Below are 20,040 nucleotides of genomic sequence, written 5' to 3'. Positions count from 1 at the left end.
TGTGGTAGTTACTCTGCTGCTTCTGAAGTGGCTGACCATGTCAGTCTCCCTCACATGAGAGGGCTCTTCAATGCAGTCTCAGAGCTCCTTGAGAGTGGACTCTGTTTCTCAGCCTTGTGCTGAGCTCTGACCCACCATCACAAGAGAGGCTCAAGATGAAGGATGTGTCCTGCATGTTTGTGATAGGATACACTGACTGCAGTCAGTGGAGGGCAAGGACCCGTGAGCTTTATCAGTGTGATGTGATCCCAGTGACATGCACACTTGCAAAAGAGAAGAGTTGCAAGCTGGGTAAAAGCAAAGACTGCTACAGCTGCTGATGTTTATGTAGCCACCAGTGTGTCCTTTCCTGGTATCACAGTCATGCTCACAAAAGCGGAATACCCAACATAGTTATTATGTTTTAGCTTTTCAGTATACATAAATTTTGCCTGGATAATGAAGCATTTCTGGAAATGTTTGAGTGCAAGACAGGTTTAGATGTTTTCTTTAATATCTGCTCATTGGAGCTTTATTTAAATCGCTTTGTATTGCATTTTGGAGGGATTTCTTATTTTGGTGATAACAAATTGACATGCATACCCTCTTTTGTAGTTCTTTTTTTGGGGTGGGTCAGGACTGCCAGCCCACAAACCTAACACAGAGACTTACTATTAAATATAAACGCTCAGTCTTAGCTTAGGCTTGTTCCTAGTTGGTTCTTAAAACTTAAATTAACCCACATTTCTAAAGTCTGCGTTCTCCCATGAGGCTTGTTGCCGCATCTCTGTACTGACCATCCTGCTTTCTCAGCATCTGGCTGATGACTCTGCCTTTCTCCTTCCCAGAGTTCTCTCTCTGCCTGGAGTCCTGCCTATATTCTCCTGCCTGGCTATTGACTGTTAGCTTTTTATTACACCAATCACAGAAACACATGTTCACACAGTGTTCAAATACCCACAATACTCTGTCTTTGCAGATATGAAGAAATGCTAAAGAACAAGACCTTCCCCATTCCGAAGCTCTCCTACTCTTCCAGTCAGTTTTACTTGGAAGCTGCTGCAAAGTACCTGAGTTCAAATAAGAGCAAGGAAATGATGGCTGTCCTTTCCAAGCTTGATGTAGAAGACCAGCTGGTGTTCCTGAAGTCTCGGAAACGCCTAGCAGAAGCCGCGGAATTGCTGAACAGGGAGGGTCGGAGAGAAGAGGCTGCCCTGTTGATGAAGCAACATGGCTGCCTCCTGGAGGCTGCCAGGCTTACTACTGATAAGGACTTCCAGGCCTCGTGCCTACTGGGAGTTGCCCGCCTCAATGTGGCCAGAGACTCTGACCTAGAACACACCAAAGCTATTCTTCGAGAAGCACTGGATCTCTGTTACCAAACCAGCCAGCTGTCTGGCATTGCACAAGCACAGTTCCTGCAAGGGATTATCCTGAGGGACTTTCAGAAGCTTAGGGATGCCTTCATGAAGTTTGACATGCTCAACCACTCAGCGGGAGTGGTGGAAACTCTTTATGAAGCATCCAGCCGGTGTGAATCTGAGCGTCAGAAGGTTCTGGCCTTGGCTCCAGGTGGCTTAGAAGTCCTTCTCAACTTGGTCAGGGCCCTTAAAAATGCGACAAACAATGCTGAGAAGGAAATGGTCAAGTCGTGCTTTGAGTTTTTCGGAATTTCTCAAGTGGATGCCAAATATTGCCAGATAGCCCGGAATGACCCTGGGCCCATATTAAGAATAATTTTTGACCTGGATTTGACCTCGAGTGAGAAGAAAACAAAAGATCATTTCTTAATAGTGACTGATCAAGTGAAGTTAGCCCTGAACAAGCACCTTTTGGGCAGACTGTGTCAGATCACACAGATTCTGCTTGGGAAGACCTATCCAGGGATCTGCATGAGATTTATTGTGGGTTTGAAATGTGTGGATGAACATTGTGAAGATTTCCACAGGCCCCTCAGGCGCTGTGAGGCCAAATGCATGGTTCAGTCGAAAATGCACCTGGTGGCCATCAGTGGATTGCTTCTAGAAGCCAAGAAAGTATTCCCTAAGGCCTTAGCTGAAGAACTTGAAGAAATAGATTATGTTTTGTCTCTAGATACATATGGCCTTTGCAGATCCTTCCTAAACCTCCTCTTCCCTCGGCATTTCCATCATAGAGTGCTGTCAGAAAACCCCATGGCATGCAAAGAAATCCTGAAGCCAAATTACAAGAACTTCCGCTCCTACCGGTTTGCCTTGAAAGAGTACATCCATGACCTGTTTCAAAAAGAAAGTGCACACAGCCGCAGGGAGTCCACAGACCTGTGGCTGAGTGCCATGCAGGCTTTCCTTCTGTCCTCCAGCTACCCGGATGACTTTGAGAAACTGCTTCAGCAGGAGGAGGACAGTTACAACCGGGAGCTGAAGGCTCTAGAGTCTGACAGAGAGGACAGAAACAAGGGCAGAGTCACCAGAATGAAAGGCGTCGAAGGGAAATTTGGCATGTTAGTGCCCAACAGGGAAGATGAGAACATGGAGAAGTCCTATCTGTGCTTCATCCGGCTGCTGGAGAGCTCCATGGACCAGCTCTATGTGCACAGGAACCCAGAAGACTACAAGAGGCTCTTTTACCGCTTTATGAACGTCCTCGTTAGGAGGTGCAAAGCGCCGCTGGTCCCCAGCATTACCAACATGGTGGTGCTGATGGAGCTGCAGTTCATCCACTGTGGAGTGGTGTTGGCTCGCCTCTGGAAGAATGCTGTCTTGTGCCTCCCCAAGAGCTACATTGCACTCTTGCACTTCTGGGAGTTCCTGTTCAGCAAGAAGGACAAGGAATCTGGGGATGTGTTCTCCATCATCCAAGAATACAAGCCGAAGGATGTGGCCAGAGCCATCCGGGACTTCCAGTTCCACCTCTCCTACCTCGTCAAGGTGCTGTGTGGTTACGAGAATATGAATTTCAACGTCCTGCTCGACGCCTTCAGTGAAATAGACTATGTGATCTCGGGGGAGGCAGAACGGACACTGGTGCTGTGTTTGGTGATGCTGGTAAATGCTGAGGAAGTCCTGCAGCCCTCCTGCAAGCCGCTTCTGTACCGCCGCTTTCGGGAGATCCAGACAAGGCTGCAGTTGATGAACATAAGCTGGCCAGACCAGGTGCCCAAGAGGCTGCTGAAGGTGGTACAGCGGGTGTTGATGGCAGCCAGTGTGAAGTCTGTGGCCGAGGCACTGCAGGACCTGCTCTTTGAGCGGGATGAAGAGTACCTGGTGGATTGCCACTGGCGGTGGGATAGTGTACACACCAAAGGCACTGTGGTCCGTGGCCTCTGTCATGAAGAGGTCAGACTGAACCGCTTGCTCTGTATGGGTCCTGTGGACCAGTTTGTTGACCCAGAGTGGGACTTTGGTGAAGATGAGACTCGTGAATTAGATGAGTTGGCCCTGGAAGACCGAGATCATTTCCTGGCTGCCATCCTTTCTCAGAAGCAGCGGAAGGCCTTGATCCAGCGCAAGTTGCGCAGAGCCTGCCTGGTGGTGTCTCTGTGCATCAGCTGGAGAAGATGGGTCCAGACAGAGCATAGCAGGGAGGAGGTTAGGGAGCTCAGGGCCGAGAACTTCAAAAGGGCTGATGTAGACAGGACCCAGTGTGACCTGTGTGGGGTAAAGTTCACCCGTAGTCCCGAAAGGTACTTCAGTCCCGGCAAAGCATTTGAGGGAGCACCTGAGTCTGTCATGATTTCCAGGGCTGAACTGGAAGGGAGAGAGTGTCGAGAGAGAATCAGTGAATCTTATGAGCAGCATATTCACTTGGAAGGCCACCGGAGGCAGCAAGCAGCCTACCAGAAATATCTGGAATTTTTCCATGAAAAGGTGGACCCGGCCATCGAAGAAGGCAAAGTAGTGGTGCAGGACATTGAGCAGAGCATCTGGATCCGGGGTCACCTGGGATCCAAGGAACAGAGCCACATGCTGCAGAGGAAGGTGCAGGAGCACATCAGGAGGGTTACGGATCTGGTGGAGGAGCTCTACAGGCGGAAGGCCTGGGCTGAAGGTGAGAGCCTACAGGGACTGGTCCAGACAGCGGTAAGCCTACCAGGTGCTCAGTTACAGCTGACTTAGGATATGGGGGTGGGATGTTAGTATTAGCAGAAAGACAAGAAAGAGCTGTTCTCAGACTCCAGCAAAATCTCACTGTTGATGCCATCCTCAGTTAAATATTTGTAATTAGTGCAAGCTGGGATGGTTTCTCTGGGTGCTTCAGATAAGAAAGATTCACTGTCCAATTCCATGGAGAGGATACAGGAAGACTGTTTCAAGTCACGAGAAAGCGCTTTGAGGAGCCTTTGCCTTACTCATCAGTGATCTTTTCTTGAGCACCAACAAGACTGTAGGGTAGGAACTATACACAGGTCTCTTCCTAGGATGGCCCCTGAGTCACACTCAATGTGAGCCTTTACTGGTAGGAATTTTTCATCTGACCTATAATCAAGTTTCCCCTGCTTCCTTATTGGCTGGTTCTTTGCAGCACTGGAAATTAAGCATAAAATTAATAGTTACGTTGAAAAAAGTTGTATAGTTCGGACTCTTTTCCCAGGTTAGGGCTTAATGACCTTTTGAATACAAACCTTTCCCGGAAGGGTTCGCTTTGGCAATCTGCAGGGCACAGATGCTGTGGCACTGGGCTAGCATTTAAGGCAGCCCGTGCTTGTGGTGGCAGAAGGCAGCTTTGTGATGTGGGGAAGTAAGCCTAGTGCTTGATGCTGTAATGCCTGAAGCCATCCCTTCACTCAGAGCCTCTATTCTTTGGTTTCTGTAGCCGAGGAGGTGATGACTCGGCAGGTCAGAATTCTCGCCCTGTCAGTCAAGAACGCACAGGAGTGGCTGAAGAAGACAGAGCTCCGTTTAAAAGATGAAGGTAAGGCCTGTTCTCCTAGGACAGGTGATCCTGTGGTTTTGGTACTGCTGGCTTCCAGGTGAGTGTCTGGTGGGTTTGCCAGCCATATCAGAAGTATCTGCCAAAGTGTTACTGATGGGATTTCTCCATCTGATGGAGACTATTCTGGGCTTTATAGTGTTTGCCTAGGAGTTTTTACAGATGTCCAGTCATCATGCAGACCCAGCGCAGCCACTCCCAAGGAGAGGTAGTATTGTAAAGCATCCCTTAATAAGAGTGTTTGCCTATGCCAGGCTGTCATGTTAGCCAGGAGATCTATTGAACGTCTAGTGTGTGCCAACATGAGTACAGGCCTGGAGTTTCCCTCAGACACAGTGCAGGTGGCTAGGGAATTTGCAGAGGCTCCACTCTGTGGAAAGGTCACCAGGTGTCTTAGCAGGGGTCAGTTTTCTTGCTACATTCTATGTAATATGGAATTCTTCCCTCTTGCCCTGTCCAACTGTTGCCTCCTTTGGGCCACACCACATTTCATCTTTGAGTGTTTTATCTAGCTGGGAGACCTTTCCAGATGCTACTGGAAAACTGGCCCAGAACTGAGGAAACCTTGGAGAAACTTGGTGCAAATGTCTTTGCTATGCTGTAGTCCCTTCTAGGTACCATGACTTTATTTCAAGAGAGATAATTGGTGTGTCACCTCAGGGGACCAGCCTATGAAGACATAATTGTGGAGAAGGGTGTTTGCCTGGGCTCTGCTTGGGGAAAGCTCCATAGCCAGTGGAGAGAGATCTCTGTTCTTCACCACCCTGGCAGAAAGCTTTGTTTCTTTACCTTGAAACAATGATTCCAGAAATGTCAGGCTTTACCTGGATGGTAAACTCTGTGGTAGAACAGAAGTTGCTATTTTCACTTGGGTTTTACTTCTTTGCTTTCTAACTAGGTGTTGTTCAGGAAGAGGAATATGAAAATGAAGTTGAAGACTTTGGCGAGCTCCGCCCTAGAAGGCGTTCCCGGAAATGTGGAAAGCAGAGGAAATAACTAACAAATTTTCACACAGCTATTTTATTGCCTCTTAAGCCTTGAGAACATTTTGTCCTGTTTTAGAATTATGAATGCTGGGGCAGAAGAGAATGTAAATTAGTTTTTTTTAAAAAAAGGATAGCCACCTTTGCGCTTCATTGTTATTGCCCATTTATTGGTGGCGTAGAGTCAGATTGCTCCCTCAGATGCAGGGACCTCCAGTTTTTCGAGTTGAGGTCTAACTGCTCCCCTAGGCAGCACACAGTCCCAGTTACTGGGGGAGGTAGATACAGGAGTGCTGGGCCTTATCTGTCTGAAGCTCAGGCTCCCTGGCTTGTCACTGTGTGATGAGTCCACAGCAGAGAACTAGGCATGTCACACAGACACTCCTCATCTTGGAGTGCTCCTGCACCGGGCCAGGAAATCTGTCTGTGGGTCCCTTGTCTCTTGCCACACTGCTGTAAAGCAGCAAGCAGAACCAAGACTATTTGTGCCCAGAGTTCATTTGGGCCCTGCCATCAGCCGCCCCTGAGCCTAGGCTGCCTTCTGGTTGTTGGAGTGGCTTCTATGGTGTATTTCCCTTTCCTCTCTGTCGACTTCTCTTCCAGCCCCTTGTGATCATTCTCAGCTATTTGTGCAAGTCATGGTTAGACTACCTCAGAGTGTAGTCAAACATCCACCCAGCAGCCTTTGGACATCCTTTTCACTGGAGGAACACTTGAGGATGTTTTCAACCTGCACCAAGGTGGTCTGCCTTTGCCTTGTGTAGCTAAAAGAAGCGCCTTGTGTATACCTTGTACATCTATGGGTGTTTTTTTTTGGTTCTCCCAGATATATTTGATACCCATGCTCAGGTTGACAGCTCACGTTTCTGCCCACTGGACTCTTAGGTGGGGACAATGGACAGAGAAGCAACATCTAATGGTACGTCTTTGGGATTTGGCTGTGGATCACTGCTGTGTGGCCTGCAGGCCCTGCCAGAGGGGTTGCATGAAGCCTGCGTTCCCCTCTACCCACTGCCAGCACCTCTCAGCCTGGTCTCGTTTGGGAAGCCTTCCTTCCTCTGATGGTCACTGCCTGCCCTTTCGCCACTCAGCCCAGGCTCAGCCGGTCTCTGGCGGCTTTGTCTCACCGCAGAGCCAGCTTTCCTTCCGTGCTGCTGCTGCTGCTTTCTCTGTTTATTGCTGCCCTCCATCGTCTTTCTACAGATGTGTTTCCTCAGAATGTTTGTCTGGTAATTTTTATTGTTATGTTTCTCCTTTTCCAGATTTTTTTATAAACTTGACAGAAAAAAAATCTAATCAAATATTGCTCTTACCACATTTTTATAAAGTTGTAGCATCTCTCTTACCTGCTGTTGTCCTTTTGCTTATTTAAAATTCCCACTGGGAACAAATGTGTGACTGTTGGTGCTGGCTTCCTGTGCCCGCTGAAGTAAAGACATTCAAGGTCAGAGAAACACAGCAGAGTGTTGCTGAGGGCGAGCCTTGTACAGATCCCTGTCAGCCTGGCTGCTTCTATACAGTAGGGTTTGGAGTTCATGCACATTGCCAGTGCTGTGTACCTACCTAGGCTTTCCCCTACCAAGGACCGTGGCCCTAGACTTACAGGTGGGAGACCTGGAATCAGATTCCTTTCCTGCCCATAATGAGCTGAATATCCTGAGATGAGCTGGACCTGCTCAACGGTGTTCAGGGGCCCCACCTTCCACAGGGCCTCGTGACCTGGTGTAGGAGATCTGGTGCCACGAGAAAAGAGTGGTTATAGAGAGGCATAGTGCACCAGGGTGGCAACATCTGCATACCCCAGTTGGGTCTCAGTTTCCTCTTTGAGAAATTGGCCTACGATCCCCTTCTACCTGACAGCGTAGGTCTGTAAGCTGTGGGGTTTGGGTACCTGCCAGTCATGGTGCTGTGATGTGTGTGCACTTGCGTGAGGTGGCAGGATATCCGAGCTGGAGCATGCTAAGTGTTCCGTTCTGGGATTCAGGGCCTCTGCACTAGGACGTAAATTCCCACTGCATTTTCTACCTACAGCATCTGCTAGGCATCCAAAGCCCTTCCCCAACAGTCCTCCACAGCTGTTAAAGTTCTGAGAAGAGGATGGAAGTCAACAGGAGGGTCAGGAATGCCAACAGAGACCTGAGCTCAAGAGCCGAGTCCTGTGGGAGGGGCTTTGGTGTGCCAGGTGTACCTGGAGGAACAGGATGTGGTGTATATCAGGGTCCCAAGACTACAAAACAAAAGAAGACAACCCTCCCCCAAACCAACCCCTCCCCCCCCCACACCAATCCGAGCACTTGGAGGGCTCAGGGATTCAGTGTGAAACCGTAGTCATCATGATGATGTACTTTGCAAAGGTAACCCATGAATGCCCCCTAGGTGGAAAGGCAGGTGGTACAAAGTTAGGGTGCCAGGTACAAGACTCACTCAGGGTGCACCCAGCTCTTCAATGAGGACTGAAGGTGCCTTTTCCTAGCCAGCCCGCCTAAGTTTCCCAAGTGGAAGGTTATGGTTCACAACGAGCCCCAGGGTTACTAGGCACCCTAGTCTACAGTGGCTGCTGCAAGACCACAACTCAGGATACATTTGCTACCAGTAGTGTGCAGAGAGAATGTTCACCCTCATAGGTCCTGATCGTCACGAGGCCCCCTGCTGGTGACCTGAGTACATCAGCTTTCAGCTATCAGCTTTCCTGAGCCACTGTAGACATTGCTGTCGTGTAGGCACTTGGGCTAGGGCCTGTGAAAGGGATGAGGTTGTGGGTAGATAGGGCTTGCAAACTCCTGTACAGAAAGGACCTTCAAGCCAAACAGCAGGGTTATTCCAGTGGCCCGGGAAAATGACCCGAGCTTCAAACTCTTAAAATCTCAACAAAGCAACCTGTGCACTTTACATAATCCTTATAGGAGGCATTTGTATTTTTAAATGTTTCTGGCTTGGCTGTGATTTCCTGTTTCCAGCTGATAGCACTAAGTCTCTTATAGTCCTGGGGTTTAATGGCCTGATAATAGGGTTCATACACAAATCTTGCTTGTTCATGAAATGTCTCTTACTTAACTTGACTCAAATCCTGTTCTGTGCCCTATTCCTCTTGAGGAAATTCAATACAAGTCATGATTGAGAAGTTCCCTGTTTTCTTGGCGTCTTTAAGGACTGGGCAGCTTCTATGATGTGAGAACAGTGAGGACGGGCCTCTTCTTTCAGAATACCATATCTGCCGAGACGCAAGGTCTCTCAGGGCTGGCACAGGCTTGAGACAGTTGGTGACTATCCTCCTTTGGAGCTGAGCACATGTGAGGCTGGGGGCCTTGCAGGTGTTTATGCTCCAGTCTCTGTAGCTGAACCATCATGTCCTACCCTTGAAGTTTTCCCATGATCCACTGCATTGCTGTGGATATGAGCACAGCTCTCTATGGTCACAGCACACCTTGGCGCCCTCTTTGCCCCTGAACAGAGGGACTGAAGTCCTAGCTACTTTCCTGGAATGGAGAGAGAAATAAATAAGCACATATGACAGATGAATAGAGTTGAGGGCCAAGTAGACGTCCAAGGATGCTCACTCTGTTTCTTCATTCCATCTCTGTATGTGTGTACCATATTCCTTATCTAAAGGTGGAGACTATTTCCCCTCATCTAGGATTTAATTTTAGCCAAGACAACAGAAGCAACAGTGTGCCAACTCTACTCTTACCCGTTAAAGGCCTGACAGCTTTGGGGTAATTCAGCTTCCACATGAAGACTCAGTTTCTTGAGACCCATGCTCTGAACAACCGAGGCTGGCGTGGTGAGAGCCTGTGGGAGCCAAGGGGAGTCCCATATGCTTTCATGTGAGTGAACAGCTCTTTGTGTTTCAGTCCAGGTGTCTGCTGAGCATGGCTGGGTCAGTGTCCTTGACTGATTCGAATACAGAAGAACATTCTTCCTGGGTGTAAGACACCCCCATCCTCACCGCCAAGTCATAGAATGAGTAACTCTTGGCTTAAAGCAGCCAGTTTGTGGCAGTTTGTTATACAGGAATAGGAACTAAAGAGAGGGCTTGTTGAGTGTCAGGTACTGTGAGGAATAGTGTTCTTCCAACTCCAAACCTTACCTCATTGAAATCCAGAGTGACACCTGCTTTTTTATGTGTAAAAATGGTGCCCGAGGCCAAAGCAGGAGGCCTGCATAACAGAGCTCCCAACTGGAGCCCTTGCTCAGTGTGCTGTTAGGAGGTGAAGTTGCCCCACACTTTCCTGGCCTGGCGGGGACTGAGGAGCCCAAAACTCTCCCCTGGAGTCAAGTATCCACTGCTTTTTCTACGGGCAACTAACTGGCTGTGTGGTTGCCATTAGTTGCAGGGAATCTTGAAATATGGCTGAGCTCCTCCCACCAATGTCGCTGGTCATTTCCACTCAGTGGTCCTGAGATCTGGTTCTCCAGGGCCACTGGCAGCCAACATAAGGCTAACATTTTCCGAAGCTTGGGTAAGAGTACAGATGGAGGCTGGATGTGGTAATGCATGTCTATAATCCCAGCACATGGGAGCCACAGGCAGGAAAATGACCACAAGTTCAAGTTCAGCCTGGTCTGCACAGCAAATTTTAGTCTAGGCAGGATTAAATAGATCATGTCCCCAAAACCTTTTGAAAGGAAATATAGATGGTTTCCTACAATTGTCACTCTCTTCCCATTTTGCTTCATGCTGTATTATAAAGGATCTCCCTTGTGTGTGTGGATATCACAGTCATGCATCCAGACCCATTGGCTGGCTATGTACTTGCATCTCCACACAGCCAGCCTTTCTTGCTGCCTCCTATCCCCAACCCAGGAAGGACTCAGAGGCACGCAGACGGGGGCGCCTGGGAACGAGAATGTACCCAGTGTCTTAGTGTTTCTACTGCTTGGAGGAGGAAAGTATTTCATCTTAGAGCTCTGAGGTCACACTCCATCACAGAGAAGTAGAGGCAGGAACCTGGAGGCAGGAACTGAAGCAGAAGCCATGGTGGAATGCTGCTTACTGGCTGGCTCTCCCGTTTGTGTAGCCTGATTCCTTACACCATCCAGGACCTGCTCTGGGGCAGCACTGCCCATAGTGAGCGGAGCCCACCTACATCAATCACTGATTAAGAAATGCACTGCAGACCCGCCTATTGTTCATTCTTAGGGAGACATTTTCCTATCAATTGAGAGCATCTTCCCCACATGGCTAGCTGCATCAAGTAGACACAGTGGAAGTGTGTATCCTTTTCACAGATTTGGGGCGCAGTATGGTACTGCCTCCTCTTCTGGGTCCTTTCTCCCCAGGCAGGGTCTCCTTAGGGTCTGTGTGTCACAGGAGTCCAAGTCAGGTTCTTCAGCCATTAAAATTGTCGACATTTTCTCAGTTCCTGCCTCTTCTCCCTAACTTCTCCACCCCTCAAAATGAAAGACGTCTTTCAAAGATGTTCCCTGGATGCTTATCTGGACCTAGGAGGCCTTAAATGTGTGCCAGGGTCCATTATCTCTAATTGTCATAGTTCTGTGTCATCCAGGGTTACATCTCAGAATGCACAAGTCACTGCAACTGATATCTGTCTCTGATGCAAATGTTTTCCTTTCTAGGCGACTGAAACTGTCTTTAGCCTGATCTTGTCACTTTAGATCCACCTCAAAGATTCTGCCCCTGAACAAAATGCTTCTCTTCCCACAGAGCAGCCCCTGTCCCCATCAGCATAGAGATTAACAACAGTTACATTAGCTCCACACTGCAGGGAGAAGCCAGGTCTCTTCCCTCTTGACCAAACCACTCACTCACCCTTCCTAGGAAAATGCTCTAATTCACTCAGGTGGAGGGAGACTCGTCAGTCAGCAAGGTATCCAGGACGCGCGTGCGTGCGTGCGTGCGTGCGTGCGTGCGTGCGTGTGTGTGTGTGTGTGTGTGTGTGTGTGTGTGTGTGCACCTTTGTGCCACCAAATGTGTAGAGGACAGTGATGGGTGTCTGGACTCGCCATCACCTTGTTTGGGACAGGGTCGCTCTTGTCTGCTGCATACTTGAGGCTAGCTGGCCCTCAAGTTTCCAGGGATTCTCCTTTGCCTCCCACCGTCTCAGAGGAGCTCTGTGATTATAGATGCATGTGCTGCTGCACCCATATTGTTCCGTGGGTTCTGGAGATCAGAACCCAGGTCCTCTCACGGTGCTTTACCCACCACTGGCCGTTCTTTGGGTGAGTTATTTAGAAAGGCATTCTTGGGTCCTGCAGAATCCCCTGTTTGGGATTCTACTGTCTGCTGGGACCTTGGCTGTCACAGAGGAGCAGGTTGCAGCCACCCCAGTATCTGGAGTTACACCTACTGACTGTGTGAATCCAGACGACTCATTTCGACTCTCTGAGCCCAGATGGTCATTTGTAAAATGGAAATAGTGACCCAGCTTCTAGTCTGGTTGTAAATGCCTTTTCCTCCCTGCCCACCTACAGATGAATCAATAATCTAATTTTAGATAGGGGTCCATGTCCAGAGCAGGGAGTGGTGGTCACAAGCAAGGAAGAGCTCAAAGAAGGGATGAAGCTGGGTCAGCTTTCGCGTGCCCTTTGTTGAGAGAGAAACATTTGTAAGATGGCTTTGTTACCAAGGGCCCATCCTTCCTTGAGAGCCAGAGCCTATTTTTAACTTGAGTTTTAGTGATTCTGCAGGCCAGCTGTTTTAGGAAAATATGTAGGTCAGTCTGTGATTTTTGGGAGTCATCATTTTTAAGGTTAGGGAGTGAGATGGGGGAAGAGAACACAAATAATTCTGGAGTTTTTGGAGGCGTCCATGGAGATCTCCACCCACCCTGCGGAAAGCCACCACCCAGATTCGCCGTCTGGAGGATCCGCATGGGGCCTGGAGGAGGAATATTCTTTTGTTACACTCCAAGTGAAGTTTGTTAATTTCTGTTCCCTTTCCCCTTCACTTGCCACCACCAAGCCATAATTGGGAGAAGATTGGCCACGTTGCGAGGCTGTGGGAGAAGGGCCCGCTTACCCACTGCATGGGTGTGAGAGTGGGGACAGTGTCTACTGACGTGAACATGGATTCACTTTTAGATCCAGCACGCTTTTCCTTCTTTGCAAGAAATTTAATTTTTATGTGTATGTACCTGCGTATGTGCAGGTCCATGTATCTGGTTTCACCTGCACACATATGTTTGTGCATGTGTATGTGCACATGTAGGCCAAACGGAAACCCCAATTATCATTTCTCAGGTGCCATCCATCTTGTCTTTTTGAGACAAGTTCTCTCGCTTTTACCCAAAAGCTCACTGGTTCCCCTGCTCAGCTAGGCTGGCTAGCCATTGAGACCCAGGAATTTACCTGTCTGACTCCCTGATGCTGAGATTACAAGTGTGTGCCACGTCCAGATTTAATCCTTTGTAAATTCTAGGGATCAACATCAGGTCTTTGTGTTTGTGAGACCAGCACTGTACTGAGCCATCTCTCAAGCTCAAAAAGCCGTTTTGATTGTGGCAAAATTCATATAATCACAAGATTTACTGTTTTTAAGCGTGTAGTTCAGTCATTTTGAGTATATTCACATTGTCATACAACCTACCTCCAGAACGGTTATAATCTTGTAAATGGAGTCACCCATTGACACCATCTCCCCTTTCCCGGTCTCCCCAGGCCTGGGGAGCCTACTCTAGATGCTTCATACAAGTGACACCCGGCAGGCAGTGTTTATCTATTTGTGTCTGATTTATTTTACTTGGAGTAACATTTTCATGGATTTTACACATTGTGGCATGTGTCAGAATTCCACCCATTTTTTCAGGTTATATTCTGGGACACGTAAGTAGTTATCAGTTTCATTTTCAGGGATTCATGTTAGAGAAACATTTCTACGACTGATGAGTAGATGTTTTTACTTCAGGGTCGTCTTGAAGAAAGCAAAATTTGAATTACTTTCTATAAGGCTATAGGTGTGTCATCAAAGTTCAGTCACTCGCTGATATTAAGCTGCACAAGAGGCTTGGTAATTCAGTACACTTTTGTCAAAAAATAAGTAAAAGCGCATTCCAGAATTGTTGATGGCATTAACCTTGAGGATTCTGTGAGAAGTGGATTTTTGTAATAATTGTTTTATATTTGTTGATGCAAAGCAATGGAAATGTTTCTGGAAGTCAAACTGGAGAGAGGTCCAAGAAAGTAAATGCTTGTTGTTCAAAGAGATGGTCAGAAGAGAAATCATTCTGGCGCTTCCAAGGAGACACTGGGGTGTTAGTTGTCATGTGTTCCATGGTGTTGACAGGCTAGCAGGAAAAGTGACACCCTTGGAGTTCCACACACAACTGGCCTCTCATCCAACTGACGAAACGGCATGCATCTGCAGCCTCTGGTGAACAAGGAGCCTCACCCTAAGGTTGTCTGTACAACCCTTCTTCATCCCCGAGTCCTCTTCTGTCCTGCTCTGGGTAATCTTGACTCTCTATCTTCCTGCCTGAGCATCCTTGCCCTTGAGACTCACAACTGGCTCTTCATCCTCCTACCTCCTCTGCTTTTCCTTCAGTAACAACCACCCGTTGTGGACTGACCTCTTAATACTGGATCACAGTCTCTTTCCAGTGAATATTACAACTCCTAGAGGAATCCCACTACTGTATCCATTGTGCAGGTGGAGATGGGGGCTCAGAGAACTCTGTGGAGCCTTGATCCCCACATTCCCTCTCTATGGAACCTTGGATGGTGTGGAAGCGGGGTGGACGTGTTCTTGACGCTAAGGGAACATTTCTTCCATCTTCCACCCCACCACCAGTTTCTTCCTTTCTTGAGTCTCCCAACAATGCCAGCCCATTTCCATTCCTAAACTCCCTTGGCTCTTAAAAGACTCTATCTCTCTGTGTGTTAGCATGCACACATATAGACAGGTGCTCGATGAGCCTAGGACAGGGCATAGGATCCCTGGGAGCTGGAGTCACAGGTGACTGTGAGCCATCCGACCTGGGAGTATGGGACCAAACACGGGTGTTCTGGAAGTTCACAACTTTCAACCAGAGGCATTTCTCAAACTCCTCCTTTGGCATTTTTCATGCTGACCTTGCGGGTGCTCATGGGAGGGGGAGGACCTGTTTCCTCCACGGACACTGCCCAGGAGCTCTGGGTACCTGCCCAGGTACAGGCTGAACCCTTTACAGAATCCATTTTCCTGTAGGGGAGCTATGAGGTAAGCTCAGTGATGGAGTTCTGTCATCTAATAGTCTTGTTGGCCCTGAAGAGGGACCACAGAATAACCGCATTGGGCACCTGCAAGGAATGGAAAGCATCACTCACATCATGTGCTCCTGGGGATGTAGAACTATATGCAACTATAGGGGGTGACTTCCTCAATTTAGTCATAGATGGGCAGAAAGACTGCCTGGGGCTATGTGATGTCAGAAGATGGCTATGTAGAAGGCAGGGCACAGTGTGTCATGCTGAGGCCTCGTGGTCTTGATGACAAATATCAGAGTCCTCCTTGACAGCCCAAAGTAATGTCCTATCCACACTCTGCACTGAAGAACCCAGGTCAGCTAGTGCTTCCAGGGAGGCCTGGCCTTGCAACAGTTGCGTTTTCCTAGAATTCTAGTATTTTGTCTACCAAAAGCATTCCAGTGGGCTGTGAACATAGAGCAGTTGGCAGAGTGCTGGATCAGCACATCTGAAGCTCTAGCTGTGCACTCCAGTGGCATACAAATCAGCTATGGTGGTATGTGCTTGTAACTCCAGCACTTGGTGGGTAGAGGCAGGAGGGTAAGTTCAAGGCTATCCTCAGTTACACTATAAAGACTCAAGGTGGCCTCTAATTAATTAGATTAATTACTAGACATTTCTGGTTGGCATTTTTTTGTTTGTTTGTTTTGTTTTTTCAAGATGGTTTCTCTGTAGCTTTGGAGCCCATCCTGGAACTCACTCCGCAGACCAGGCTGGCCTAGAACTCACAGAGTCCTCCTGCCTCTGCCTCCTGAGTGCTGGGATTAAAGGCGTGAACCACCACCACTGGGTGATCTTAAAGGCAGTTATTTTAATTTTATGTTCATGCATGTCTTGTTGCAATATGTTTGTTTGTGAACCATATGTGTGATTGGTGCCCACAGAGGCCAGAAGAAGGTATCACATTCCTTGGGACTGGAGTTACAGATGGTTGTAAGCCAATATGTGTGTGCTGGGAACTGAACCAAGCTATCTGGAAGAGTGGGCAATGTTCTGAAACCATTGAAGCATCTTCTCAGCTACCTGCAAACCAACATGTAAACATTTCAAAGCAAAGTAAATCCTTTTAGAATGAAAATAGAGTCTAAAGATGCTAAAGTTTTTAGGACATGTGCTCTGGAGGAGGCAGGACATGGCTCCTGGGTAAAGCTGTGAAAAGGGCACAGTACTTGCCCTCCCTCTCCCTCTCCCTCTCCCTCTCCCTCTCCCTCTCCCTCTCCCTCTCCCTCTCTCTCTCTCTCTCTCTCTCTCTCTCTCTCTCTCTCTCTCTGTGTGTGTGTGTGTGTGTGTGTGTATCCATGTGAGGGAGCCTGGGGTACTTATATGGGGTGCATATAAGTGAATTTTTTGCCCATTCTGTTACTTCTTTATATTATTTTCAAAGGTTCAAAAAATGCACAGGCTGCCTGAGAGTGTCCAGATGGAATTAAATCCGCTGTAGACTAAATGAACCAGTCTGGGAATGTTTCTGAGAAGCAGTCTTGGCCAAGGAACGAACTCTGTTTCATCTACCCTCGCTACTGGAGATATTTTAAAACGTGAAGTGGGAGCATGCAGTATGAAAGGCTCTAAAAATCCTTTTGTCATCTTTGTGCTGATGGGAGTAGGTGTGTGTGGGAGGGTCTTGCAGGGAGAGGGACATTCTGCTCAGGGTTGGGTGGGATGCCTGTCCTTGGCATCAAGGGGGAGAATAAGGGCCGCACAGTTATCCTGTCATCAATAACCAAGGCCCTTTAGGCATGGGTTGGGATAAAGCACTTTCTCCCATGTTGTCAGCTGGCCCAGACTGCCCTAAGTCTCTCCGTATTGTGTAAAACTTGGATTTAAGGCATGCTTTGCCCTGAGATCTTACACACAGAATTTGACTTCATTTTGAATCTAAATACTAGGATGACTGCACCTTGATGACCATGTAAACAACATTGTCTGCCTGACACTACCCTTGAGGCACAGACAGGTTAAATAACCTGTTATGAAAGTAAAAAAAAAAAAAAAAAAAGTGCTATTCCACACATTTGTCAAAGTAAATTGGCAATACACACTTGGATGTTAAAATCATGCCAGAAAAGTCCGGTTCAAGAAGTTATATCAGACATATGAGACCAAGGAACAGGTACAAGATGCTCACCTGGACCCATATAGAAGAGGACACATTGCATGGCAATGGCCTTACATACCTGGCTGTCACCGTGTGTGTGTGTGTGTGTGTGTGTGTGTGTGTGTGTGTGTGTGTGTGAAGCTTGAACAGCCCTTAGGCTTGACTCAATTCTGTGTGTGTGTGTGTGTGTGTGAAGCTTGAACAGCCCTTAGGCTTGACTCAATTCTGGCCAAGCAGCCTGAATCTACAGTTTGTCTTGGAGGAGAGTTGGTGTATATAGGAAGTGGAAGATTCACTGAAGGTGAGATCAGAGACACATTAAAATCATAACACTGGCTGAGAATTAAGAATTCCAACACAGATTCTGTAGAGATGGCTCAGTGGTGAAGAGCAACCATCGCTCTTGTGGAGGACTGGGGTTCAGCTCCCAGCACCCACATGGTGGCTCACCACTGACTGTAACTCCAGTTCTAGGCGCTCTGACGCCTCCTTCTGGCCTCTGGGGGCAATGCACCTGTGGTACACAGACACACTTGTACACTTAAATATCACTTTTAAAATGAAAGAATCCCAACATGACGTTAGCAACACTTACTGAATCCCTATCTTTGCCAACTATAAATTTCTAAGTATTCTACCTGTCTTGCCCTAAATGGATGTCTCCCAAACCCTTTGTGCAACCCTAGTTTTATCTCAGGTTACAATCTCATCCAAGGTTTGCTTATAATGTCACTTGGAGAAATTCATCCACAGAGCAATTACAAGACTTAATGCCTGTTGTTAAAATCCATACTGCTCTAGATGTGATCAAGGACAGAACAGCTTCAGTAGACAGAACAAAAAATTCAGGAGAGGCCGTAAAACAAGTATTTTGGCAAATTGCTATGAATGATCAGAGACCAAAACTAAAAGTACAAATAAATGGCATTGAAACTATAGATTTATTATACACAGGCACAGATGTATCAAATCTTGGCATCCAGATTGGCCTCTTCAGGAGGTAAATATTCAAGTTCTAGGGATTGGAACGTTATCTCAGGTAAAAACAAAGATGCGTTGAGTGTATAGGGACAGGACAGATAAGGAAATTAAACCCAGATGTGGCTGACATAGCAATTTATGGGGACCTGATTTGTTGCAACAATAGAAAACACAGATTAACATTTCTCCAATCTCAGAAACAAACCATAAAATAAAGAATACTTCTGATAGAAATATTAAAAGTTATTATCAAAGGTATTATCAAGAACAGTCACAGACTGTTCAGGTTGTACATAAGCAGGGCACAACTGTTAGCATTCAGGCATCTGTACTGGCCTGACCTTGGGGGTTCTGACAGGATTTACCCTTAGCTGCAGCCACCACCAGCTCACAGTCACTATGTTCCCAATTTTTCTGTCTGTCCTCTCTACCCCTCTCTCTTCTGCTGTTCCCGTTCCCCAGAAGCCAATCTCCCTTCTCCCCTCCACCCCATCCCATTCACTTTCCCCCAATAAAATCCCCTCCACCCAAGCTCCGTCACATGTGTCTGAGCTTTTTTTTTTTTTAATTATAACAACAGCCATTGCCCTTTCAAGGCACCAATAGCCTTACCTTTAAAATGGTTAATGACAAACCTGTGTGGGTAGAACGATGGCCTTTGACATCAGAAAAATTACAAACACTGGAACAGCTGCAACAGGATCAGGTAAATGGTCAACATGTTGAAGTATCAACCAGTCCTTGGAATCTTCCTATATTTGTTATTAAAAAGAAATCTGGAAAATCTGGTAACAGATCTGAGAGCTGCTAATAAGGTAATCTAGCCAATGGGCTCTTTACAATCAGGGATTCCTTTGCCTTCTTTATTACCTACCAAAGGGATGTTTTATTATAGATATTGATTTAAAAGACTGCTTTTAAAAGCTACATCTTTACAAGAACAGGACAGAGAAAAATCTGCTTTTGTGATGCCCACTTACAATAATTCTCAACCTGTTAGAAGATGTCAGTGGAGGGTCTTGCCACAAGAAATGTCAAACAGCCCATGTTGGGCGCCAAGTGTTTTTAATGTATGTTTAGCATCTGCACTTGAAGTGACTGATATTCTAACTACCATCTGTACCTCATGACCTACAGTCAGCGGCACCCTGCCTCCCAGACCTTGGCCTCATCTGCAGCTGCCAAATGTTGTTTTTATCCAAATTGTTCTGTTTGCCAATAAAGATTTGGGAGTCACATGTTGGTGTGAAAACATGCTAGAAAAGAGAAGCCGAGAAGGAACCAATTAACCTTTCTTTTTGGCTGGAGATCCAGCAAGAAAGAGCCTCTTCATACCATCCTAAACCAAAAAGGCTGAGAATTTCCAAGTCCCTCCCTACTCTTTCCTGTGTCTCTCTGTGTTGCTGGGTCCTGTGTACTCTGTGGTATCTTGTCCACTAGTTGCTAGCTCTGCCTCCCCTCACCCCCGATCCAAGGTTAATATTATTAACACAGTCTCAGAGTTCACAGTTTCTCAGTGTTATCAAATGTCCTGCAGTAGGCACTTATAAGAGAGGCAAGGAAGGAGATTCTTGACACCATGCGAGAGTGTGAGATGTAATTTCAGAGCTACCAAACTGTCACAAATGGCTAATGCTAAGACACTGAAGTGTAGTTCTTGATAAGCCCACACATACTCCTCTATGCATTATTCTTTCCCTAAGTGAATTTATACTTTTAGCAAACTCTCACCCTATTTTTTTATTGGCTTGCCCCGAAATATTTTCTATGCAATGACCAAGGTTTCTAAAACGCTAAGGGGACTCTGGAGCCTGCTGTGGCTACAGAGCACTGTCTTTCTCTCCATCCTGCTCCTCCTAATATCTCCCTCCTTGAATACTTCTTTCCTAGACTCCCAACTCCAAGAGG

The 20,040-nt window shown here is 47.2% G+C and overlaps 1 protein-coding gene across 1 annotated transcript in view; it reads left to right on the top strand.

The window, feature by feature from the left end:
- Positions 1 to 7,218, top strand: part of Trank1 (tetratricopeptide repeat and ankyrin repeat containing 1) — an 86,946-nt gene extending 79,728 nt beyond the window's left edge. Inside the window, exons 20-22 of the mRNA XM_051203067.1 lie at positions 959 to 4,008; positions 4,774 to 4,872; positions 5,789 to 7,218. Coding sequence (XP_051059024.1) covers positions 959 to 4,008; positions 4,774 to 4,872; positions 5,789 to 5,886 — 3,247 coding nt within the window. The 3' untranslated portion in view covers positions 5,887 to 7,218. The remainder of the gene's footprint in view (positions 1 to 958; positions 4,009 to 4,773; positions 4,873 to 5,788) is intronic.
- Positions 7,219 to 20,040: the final 12,822 nt, after the last annotated feature.

Source organism: Phodopus roborovskii, unplaced genomic scaffold (assembly GCF_943737965.1).
Source record: "Phodopus roborovskii unplaced genomic scaffold, PHOROB, whole genome shotgun sequence".
NCBI classification, from domain to species: domain Eukaryota; kingdom Metazoa; phylum Chordata; class Mammalia; order Rodentia; family Cricetidae; genus Phodopus; species Phodopus roborovskii.
Note: the sequence above shows the minus strand (reverse complement) of the source record. Positions and strands in the feature narration are given on the sequence as shown.